This window comes from Doryrhamphus excisus, linkage group LG17 (assembly GCF_037039965.1).
Source record: "Doryrhamphus excisus strain RoL-2023G ecotype Guam linkage group LG17, RoL_Dexc_Guam_v1.1, whole genome shotgun sequence".
Classification (NCBI taxonomy): domain Eukaryota; kingdom Metazoa; phylum Chordata; class Actinopteri; order Syngnathiformes; family Syngnathidae; genus Doryrhamphus; species Doryrhamphus excisus.
Genome location: NC_136373.1, coordinates 17321091 through 17330755, shown reverse-complemented (window position 1 = coordinate 17330755; position 9665 = coordinate 17321091). Strand labels below are relative to the sequence as shown.

At 42.9% G+C, this 9665-nt stretch overlaps 3 protein-coding genes across 3 annotated transcripts; 2 read left to right on the top strand and 1 right to left on the bottom strand.

Moving 5' to 3' along the window:
- Window positions 1-110: 110 nt before the first annotated feature.
- LOC131136742 (26S proteasome non-ATPase regulatory subunit 4-like) lies at window positions 111-3746 on the bottom strand. Its single transcript, XM_058083942.2, has 10 exons — window positions 3646-3746; window positions 2929-3069; window positions 2492-2606; window positions 2316-2402; window positions 1617-1685; window positions 1323-1538; window positions 1144-1249; window positions 918-1055; window positions 721-776; window positions 111-637 (listed from the first exon to the last, which is right to left on the bottom strand). Exons 1-10 carry the CDS (start codon window positions 3669-3671, stop codon window positions 467-469), a joined length of 1125 nt encoding a protein of 374 aa, XP_057939925.1. The 5' UTR covers window positions 3672-3746; the 3' UTR covers window positions 111-466.
- A 670-nt stretch (window positions 3747-4416) lies between these two features.
- On the top strand, window positions 4417-5624 carry LOC131137192 (C-reactive protein-like). Its single transcript, XM_078798010.1, has 4 exons — window positions 4417-4499; window positions 4594-4651; window positions 4840-4942; window positions 5026-5624. Exons 2-4 carry the CDS (start codon window positions 4594-4596, stop codon window positions 5531-5533), a joined length of 669 nt encoding a protein of 222 aa, XP_078654136.1. The 5' UTR covers window positions 4417-4499; the 3' UTR covers window positions 5534-5624.
- A 949-nt stretch (window positions 5625-6573) lies between these two features.
- Window positions 6574-8047, top strand: LOC131136844 (C-reactive protein-like). Its single transcript, XM_078797737.1, has 4 exons — window positions 6574-6667; window positions 6762-6819; window positions 7287-7389; window positions 7467-8047. The coding sequence occupies exons 2-4, from the start codon at window positions 6762-6764 to the stop codon at window positions 7972-7974; spliced, it is 669 nt and encodes a 222-aa protein (XP_078653863.1). The 5' UTR covers window positions 6574-6667; the 3' UTR covers window positions 7975-8047.
- Window positions 8048-9665: the final 1618 nt, after the last annotated feature.

Here is a 9665-nt window from a genome sequence, read left to right as displayed (position 1 = left end):
ATATTAATATATTTTAATTTTTACATATTAGACATTGCATAACTGTACCCTTATTTTTGGCCCACCCTATATAGCATCTAAATATAAAAATATATCTAATTAAAATATACAATTTCACCACCTTTTTTGGCCACCCTTTTTAATAGCATTGTATTCAATGACCATACACATCAATGGAAAATGACAAAAAAGTGTTAAGGATGGAGAAAGAATTTTTTATGCTAATTGAGCTAATTGTGACACAATTTGTGACAAGAGTCAAACAAAAATGTTTGGCATTTATAAAAATAAAAAAAAAGATGGAGACTGATTAATGTAACCTTAAATTAGAGGTAAAGATGTTATGGAAAAAAAGACAAAACGCTGCTGGGGAAAGATGTTGTAAATGTTGCTCCTGTGAAATACACCAACATACAGAATGAAGTGTATATTCAGACACCATATTCCATTCTTTCTTCCTTGCTGTTCATTTCTTTTTCTCCTCATCCTTCTTGGTGTCAGGTTTGGGGCCAGTCTGCGATGCCAGTGAGCCCATAGCATTACGGATGGCCTCGTTGTTGGGGTCAACGCCAGGAAGGTTCTCCAGGACGCTTTGAAGGAACTCTGGGTCCTGCATGACGTCGTAGTCTTCGTCATCCTGGACATAGAAAGCGTCAAGACTCGATGAGCTAATTGTGTGTTTGGTTTTTTTTGTTAGCTACAACTGGATGTAACATTTACCTTGGTCTCACTTGAGTCCATGTCAGCGCCTGTGTCCATGTCCTCCCCGCCAAACTCTGCAGGAAATGGAGAAGCAAGCTGATTAGGCAAAGTCGACATAAGTGGTTGTCCACAACCTAAACGAGCCATTGCTTGAAGTTCAAGTTCTACGTGTTTATGCGCCTGAAGCTAATTAAGTGACGATGTCAAGTGTTCACCTGCTGCTGATCCCTGCATGGACATCTGCAGAGCATAGGCAATCTGCTCATCCTCTGTCATGCGGCTGAAGTCAGGCAAGGCAGGTGTAGCCGAGTCTGTCGTTGGAACGGACATCTTCAACAGGGCATCCTCAGACTCTATAACAGGAAGAAAACACGCTGTGGCTGATCCACCTATGTGGTATCTATAAAAGAAAGACACTACAAGATGGCGGATGTTTATTACCATCGGCAGGTGAGGAAATGCCAGCTTCGGTAGCTGATGCCACAGCGGCCCTGCGGGCTTCATCCTCTTGCCGTTGTCTCTGCTCCTCCATCGATACCCTCAGAGCCTGGACAGGAGCAAGTAAGAGTTGAAAAAAGGAGCTGTGAAATACAGCGTCCCCCTTTTAGCTCTTCTCTTACCAGGGCCAGCTCTGGGTCTGCGCTGGGATCCACTCCAAACTCAAAGTCACTGGCACCCAGACCTAACACCGCACCGCCTTCCCCGGCAAGGATGGGCGAGGACAGCAGAGCATCTGCCAGACTGGGGCCAGGAGGCACTGTGACCAGATGGGAGCCCGTGCCCTCTTTACCGTTCAGCGCATTGATGAAGGCTGTCAGTTTTTCTGTGTTCATTTCCTGTCAGAGTGCATTGCAGTGAGCATGTAGAGCACAAAACGCAGGTGTGTGTGCGCGCTAGTGTGTGTGTGTCAATACCTCCTCTCCAAAGTTAATGATATCAACATTAACTTTTTCTTTCTTCAGACGTTTTGCCATTTTGACCAGCTGTAACAAGAAAAAAAATGTTACACCATCGACACGATGCCAACCATAAACACAAACTACATATTCTAAAAATAGCACATTTCTTCATATAGTCTTGAGGAGTTAAACTGCAAAGTATCAATCATGTAGAAAAGTGGAGGCTTATAATTGGACTGTAATTGTCTCTGTCCACCAGGGGGAGCCAGAGGAGCCGCCAGCTTTGGGCCTGGTGGACAGAGACAGCTGATAGCTTTGAATGAAATACTTTGCTGGGGCGAAATGCATTATGGGAAGAACTTACGTACTTATATTCTATATTTCTTAGCTACCTTTAAGGGCTGCATCAAGTTAGACTGTTTTATTGAGTAATGACCTCATGCAATTTCCAATGGCTTCTCTGTACCCTGGAAATTTGTGCAATAAAGTTTTGGGAAAAACAATATTTAATAAAAGATGAAACCAACAAAATTAATCTTTAACAACTGGGCAGTTGTTTGATTACTCAGTTTCACGCCTCCTCTATTGCTACGGTTGGGGGGGATGAGGAGTATCAACAAGGAGCTTATAGTGTATCGCGGAGAAAGGGACAGAAAACCCACACATGGAAAACATGCAAACTCCACACAGAGATGCCCATACGGAGATTCGAACCTCTTTATCGTTGTCCTCCACTGGACTGCCAACAAACGCAATGATGCGCATCTTGTGGTTCTTGCCCTGTCGGTGCTTCAAAGCCAACTGCAAAGAAGAGGAGAACAAAAACTATGAAGACCACCAAAACCAACATGAGCAGAGTGCAGTACCGCCAAAAAAAATCAATAACTTACATGTGCTACCCTGATGCCGGTGCAGAAGCTGATATTCCCACGAGGCTGCACGGCATGCAGCTTTGACAGTATCCTCCCCGTGTCTGGAGTCAGGGTGGTCAGCACTTCACAGTTGCTGCTCAGGAGACAAATAAATACTTGGGTCATTATAATACTTTATTTCTAAGGCAAGCAGGTTATCTGTTTTTCGCTCCCTTTCCAAGCATTTTTTAATGGTGTCAGCTTTCCTTTTCTTTGTCACACTGCCATTGTGTTCTTAAGAGACATGATGAAGAGAAAGCGATTTGGGTCTTTTTTTTTTTACCAGAGCAAGTCTCATATTTATCAACCAACCCACTTAGATGGAAACCACCATTTTAAGCAAGAAATAGGAGTGCGTCGTAGCCACAAAACATGGCAAACCGAGGACCGCCTGTCCTGCAAACAGCGCTGCTTACTTTGCCATGGTGATGAGGCCCACGTTGTTTTCAGGGTTGCTGCGAGTCTTGGAGTGACAAACGATATTGACTGCATCCTGCTGAGCCTGAAGCCTGGTGGGAAGAAAGTCGCCATTGCGCATGTACTCACTGTTGTCCACACTGTAATAAATAAAACTAAATGTGAGAATAAATGATTGGTGAGCTTAATGATATACAATTGTATTCAAAACAAATCACATAGCAAGCAATTTGTGATTACAATACTTTCCAAAAAAACAAATTGTTGTTGTTTAACGGTAATCTGAGAACTAGTGAATTGTGCTAACCTATTAGACGGCAAACGTTTGCTAGTTTTACAATGACACTAGCTTATGAGTTGCGGCTAATGCTAACGCTCTAAAATCGCCGGTTTTCTCACACTTAGACCAAAAAAACACCACCGCACAACAGTCCATATCTATTGGGAATAAACGTTCCTATGTTTGTCATGAGTGACCATCTAAATGTAGCCTTAATGACGCGAAAAAAACAAACATTCTTGCTAGCTATGTGCGCTAGGTGGCTAGCATCGGGCAGTGACTCAGGAAAAAAAAACAATAAAAGTATTTATCTTAAACGAACAAATTTAGCAGCAAAACGACAACAACGTGAGTTTTACAGTATACGTAAATATTTTCCGCCATTGTATGAAATGGCATTAAACGTTAACTTGAAGCCTATTTTTCGCATCCTTACCAGACCATAGTACTTTCCAGCACCATCTTGAAGGCTCTTGTTTTCTACGTCATCGTGACGCATGATGGGTAATGTTGTTTTTTTTTTTTTAAGGGGACGACCCTTAAAAAAGCTATTTCTGTTGAATGGAAAACATGGATTGCTAAATATTTTACAATAACAAAGACCCCAAAATTATGCAAAGACACAAAACACACACTCACTGCACTTAGAAGCACCATTACTGACAGGGTGATGCAAAGATTGTGAAGGAGAGATACCGCAGGTCTTTCCTTCCTGCAGCTGTCAGACTAGAATATTAAAAAAAAAAACTGTGCAATAAACCGTGCAATAAATATGTGACTTGGTCAACATGCATACAGCGGTATTTAGTTTATTTAACTTCTGATTTGCATTTGCAACATCTGTATTACGCCATTATTACCCCAAGCCCAAAGTCCTCAGCCTGCATGTCTTATTTACAAAAACTTAAAAAAACGACATACTAACCCCTTCAGTTTTTTGTCAAAAATCACCAAATTCAAACACTGGCATTTTATGCCATTTTTGGATGCTTCTCAGGCCCCTGATGCGTGTGTGTGAGTTTTTGTGTGCATTAGCCGCAAGTTGAAAAAAACTTTGACCTTGTGGGATACATGGTGATCGCCTACGACGCTGCATTGTTACGAGCACCCGTTCGTCCGATGTTGTGCCGTGCATTACGTTGCACAATTAAAATAAACTTTTCCATATTGACCCCCCCCCCTCGTGTTTACCTAAGAGTCCAAAATCCTCCGTGCCAGTGAACAAATGACATTTGAAGACAGATAAAAGGCAAGTCCTCCCTTCCATCGAGCCTGCACAGTCAAGACAAGGTAAGACGTCACATGGTGCTCCATATCATACATTCATATGTCATGATATGATATATCATACAGTATATAGTATAGCATATACCTTCTATTTCAGATGGAGAGACTCTTCCTTGTAATGGTGATGCTTGCATCGTGTTGTGCAGCACCCACAGGTAGGAACCCGTTCAAGACCCTAAAACGCTGTTTTATTTTGGATCATTTCCAGAAGTACATTTTGCGATATTACCTCACATTGCGTTCAGTAGACTACTGCATATTTTTACCATATGCTGTATGTTGGAGAACTTCGTCAGATAAGCCCCACGGTTGAACTGTCTAACATGTTTGTTGTGGTGTGCAGATCTTTCGGGCAAAATGTTTGTCTTCCCCAAGGAGACCAACACAGATCATGTCAAACTGTTGACATCCAAGTCGTCGTTGGATGCCGTGACGGTGTGTCTCAGGTAAACCAGGTGATCAGGAGCGTTTGATTTCATTCCACTGGTGTTAGTCTTCACTCCACCACCTTCATCCTGTGTCTGATCAGGTTCTTCACAGACCTCACCAGGAACTACGGGCTCTTCTCTTTGGCGACGCCCGCACACAGCAATGATTTTGTTCTCTTCAAGATAGACAAAGACGATGTCATCAGGATGCACGCTCGGGACGGTGGCACGGACTTTCTGTCCCTGTTCTTCCCCCCCAATTCCTGGCACTCCATGTGCGCCGCCTGGAATTCCCAGAACGGTGTGGCGCAGTTGTGGGTGGACGGCAAGCAGACCGTGAAGAGGTTCATCCACTCGGGGCAGCCCATCAGCGGTGAATTCTTCCCCATCCTGGGTCAAGAGCAGGACGCCTACGGCGGAGGCTTCGACGCCTCTCAGTCGTTCATCGGGATGATCTCCCGGCTTCACGTGTGGGACTACGTGCTCTCTGCCGCTGAGATCCGACGCTACGTGGAGGACGCCAACTTCAGCCCGGGCAACGTCTTCAACTGGAGATCTCTGGACTATGAAATTGTTGGCAGTGTTTTGGTGGAAGAAGAGATCCTGTAGCAGCGTGAAAAGATGGTATTGAGTGGGCTGCAGCAGCTTGAGAAAAATAAAGATCACCACTTGACAAATCTGGTCCAATTTCCTTAAAATTGCAACTATTATATCCTTTGTTTTTCATACTACGACTAATCTGAGTCACTATTACTATTTTTAAAAACAGCCACTATCTCAGTTTTGTGTCGCTTTCTTGCATTTCTGCTTTTTGTTTGAAATTCTCCAAAAAACACGACTGTCGTTGTTCGTTTTTGTATATTATTATGACTTTATTGACTGAATTTTTTTAGGTAGGTAGGTAATAAATAATAAATAATAATGGTGGTCCCAGGTGAGGGATGAGACAAAGAGTAGCTCAAAATGACCCTGATGATGACTTTAAACTTTGGACCAGGTTTTCAGGACCGCGGGTGCAAAAGGCCGAAATGAGTTTTCTCCACAGGGTGGCTGGGCTCTCGGTTACAGATAAGGTGAGAAGTACTGTCATCCGGGAGAGACTCGGAGTAGAACCACTGCTCCTCCGCATGGAGAGGAGCCAGATGAGGTGGCTTGGACATCTGGGTAGGATGCCTCGTGGACGCCTCACTGGCGACTTTGTTCTCCTAACACTGCCTTAATTACTAATTATTTATGCTAATAATTACACACAATGAATACAGTTTCACATAAAATATAATGTTTTCAATGCAGTACTTTAGTTTCCTCGTGTGTACCTCTGTAGTACTCCATTAAAAAAACAAACGTGTGCAAAGTCACCAAGCCCAAAGTCCTCGGCTTGCGTGTGTTATTTACAAATACTTTTTTTTTTAAATAAGCAGTTCAAAGTCCATTTATTTCTTTCTCTCCTTAAGCCTACATATAAAACTACTTGAGGATGCCCGGTGGGATACATGGTGATCGCCTACGACAGTGCATTCGTGTAGTTATCTTTGCAATAAGCGGCATTGTTACGAGCACCCGTTCGTCCGATGTTGTGCGGTGCATTACGTTGCACAATTAAAATAAACTTTTCCATATTGACCCCCCCCCCCTCGTGTTTACCTAAGAGTCCAAAATCCTTCATGCCAGTGGACAAATGACATTTGAAGACAGATAAAAGGCAAGTCCTCCCTTCCATCGAGCCTGCACAGTCAAGACAAGGTAAGACGTCACATGGTGCTCCATATCATACATTCATATGTCATGATATGATATATCATACAGTATATAGTATAGCATATACCTTCTATTCCAGATGGAGAGACTCTTCCTTGTAATGGTGATGCTTGCATCGTGTGGTGCAGCACCCACAGGTAGGAACCCATTCAAGACCCTAAAACACTGTTTCATTTTGAAGTACATTTTGCGATATTACCTCACATTGCGTTCAATAAACTACTTATATTTTTACCATAAGCTATTGGAGAACTCATATATTTTTGCATTTCATCCAAGTACGAAACTAAATGTAGAGCATACAAGTGTATTCAAGAGTCAAATTGCATGTTGAGTACTATGAATTTGTACATGTTGATGCTGCGGGCCACAGTCTGGACACCACTGCTGTATTTAGAAAATGTCCTTTCCCCTGCGACATGAAACCATTTTTCTATACCATGGAAATAAAGATTAAAGCAGAGAAATGATCAGGAAAAAAAGAGCGATCTACTGTACTGGTTCCATAGAAAAAAAGATGCAGGTGACCAATGACGCGTCATCAAAGTGTCCAGCAGATAAGCCCCACGGTTGAAATGTCTGACATGTTTGTTGTGGTGTGCAGATCTTTCGGGCAAAATGTTTGTCTTCCCCAAGGAGACCAAAACAGATCATGTCAAACTGTTGACATCCAAGTCGTCGTTGGATGCCGTGACGGTCTGTCTCAGGTAAACCAGGTGATCAGGAGCGTTTGATTGCATTCATTAAGTCTTCACACCACCACCTTCATCCTGTGTCTGATCAGGTTCTTCACAGACCTCACCAGGAACTACGCGCTCTTCTCTTTGGCGACGCCCGCACACAGCAACGACTTTCTGCTCTTCAAGATGAACACGGACGATGTCATCTCCATGGAAGCTCGGGACAGCAGCACACGTTTCCTGTCCCTGTCCTTCCCCCCCAACTCCTGGCACTCCATGTGCGCCACCTGGAATTCCCAGAACGGTGTGGGGCAGTTGTGGGTGGATGGCAAGCAGACCGTGAAGAGGTTCATCCACTCGGGGCAGCCCATCAGCGGTGAATTCTTCCCCATCCTGGGCCAAGAGCAGGACGCCTACGGCGGAGGCTTCGACGCCACTCAGTCGTTCATCGGGATGATCTCCCGGCTTCACGTGTGGGACTACGTGCTCTCTGCCGCTGAGATCCGACGCTACGTGGAGGACGCCAACTTCAGCCCGGGCAACGTCTTCAACTGGAGATCTCTGGACTATGAAATTGTTGGCAGTGTTTTGGTGGAAGAAGAGATCCTGTAGCAGCATGAAGGGATGGCGACAGTGTATCGAGTGGGCCGCAGCAGCTTGAGAAAAATAAAGATCAACAGACCAATGTTCCTTATAATATTAGGACTTTATGTCCATCATGTTTCAAAATTATTTTTGAAACAGAACTCTTTTTGTAACCTCATATACATCAGCCTCAATTTTTCATATGTTAAAATACATTTTAATATTTCAACTTTATGCTTCTAAAATTACATAAAAAAATATTTTTTTAATTTTTAAAGTTTTTTTTATCTTCATCTTTAGACACCCTTGTTCGAGGTTTCCCCGTGTGTTCGAGTCTCAGACCCTCCCGGGTGTAAACCAACATTGACGGAGCATAATGAAGATTTACAAATGTTCCTTGTAATATTATGACTTTATCCCCATCATGTTTCTAAATTATTTTTGAAACATCATTTTTTCCAACTTTTTTTTTTTTTTAAATTGCAACATCAGCCTCCATTTTTCATATGTTAAAATACATTTTAATATTTCAACTTTATGCTTCTAAAATTACATTTTAAGATATATTTTTGATTTTTTAATTTCTTTTTGTTTTTTATCTTTAGACACACTTGATTGAGGTTTCTCTGTGTGCCGTGTGTTGGAGTCTCAGACCCTCCCGGGTGTAAACCAACATTGCCGGAGCACAATGAAGATTTACAAAACGTGTTTAATCCTTAGAATGCATGAAAACATCATCACCACCACATTGACCCAAACATGGTAGGAGCGTACAGGCAGCACATATTGCATGAGAAGGCATTTCAGTGACTTCTATGTACATTATACACATTTTTGTACACACATCTTGTAGAAATATAGTCATTGAAGCATATTCGGACAAACAACCAGCAACAATTGGCTCATGTAAAACATTCATGTAGAAAAAAAAAAAAAAGCACGGGAGATTATGAACCCGTTGTGGAGAGAATAGATTTCTATTTTGTGGTAAGAATCTAAGACGCACAAAAAGTTGTCCTCTTCATTTATAAGATAAGCAATCCTTCTAGACAGTACAAGCATACAACTTTGTCTATGAAATAAATATACGTACTTGTGTGTATAGTGAGTGCTGGCAGACTGTTGCCGTTGCGTTGGCTCTTTAACAAAATGTAGTGTCCAAATATCGCAGCACCAGATTGCATATAGCGATCAGACCAGGGTTCCCCCAAACCGACAGGGCGCGGACGCCAAAATGCGTCTCCATTATTCTCAATGGTTTGGGAAAACCCTGCGTTAGGCGAGAATCTATCCTCACGAGGGTTACTGGAGCCTATCCCAGCTGTTTTCGAGTCGAGAGAGGCGGGGTACGCCCTGGAATGGTGGCCAGCCAATCACAGGGCACATAGTATAGACAAACAACCATTCACACTCACATTCATACCTATGGACAATTTGGAGTCGCTAATTAACCTAGCATGTTTTTGGAATGTGGGGAGAAAAAAAACCCACGCATGCACGGGGAGAACATGCAAACTCCACACAGAGATGGCCGAGGATGGGATTGAACCCGGGTCTCCTAGCTGTGAGGCCTAACCGCTCGTCCGCCGTGCAGCCAGTTAGACAAGACTGTCAGTCAAAATTCAACACAAAAACACACACAACGGAATCTAGAAGTTTCTAACTCAACACCGACTAAATTTTTAGGTTTTTTTTCTTACATTTTGGTTTTAACACCA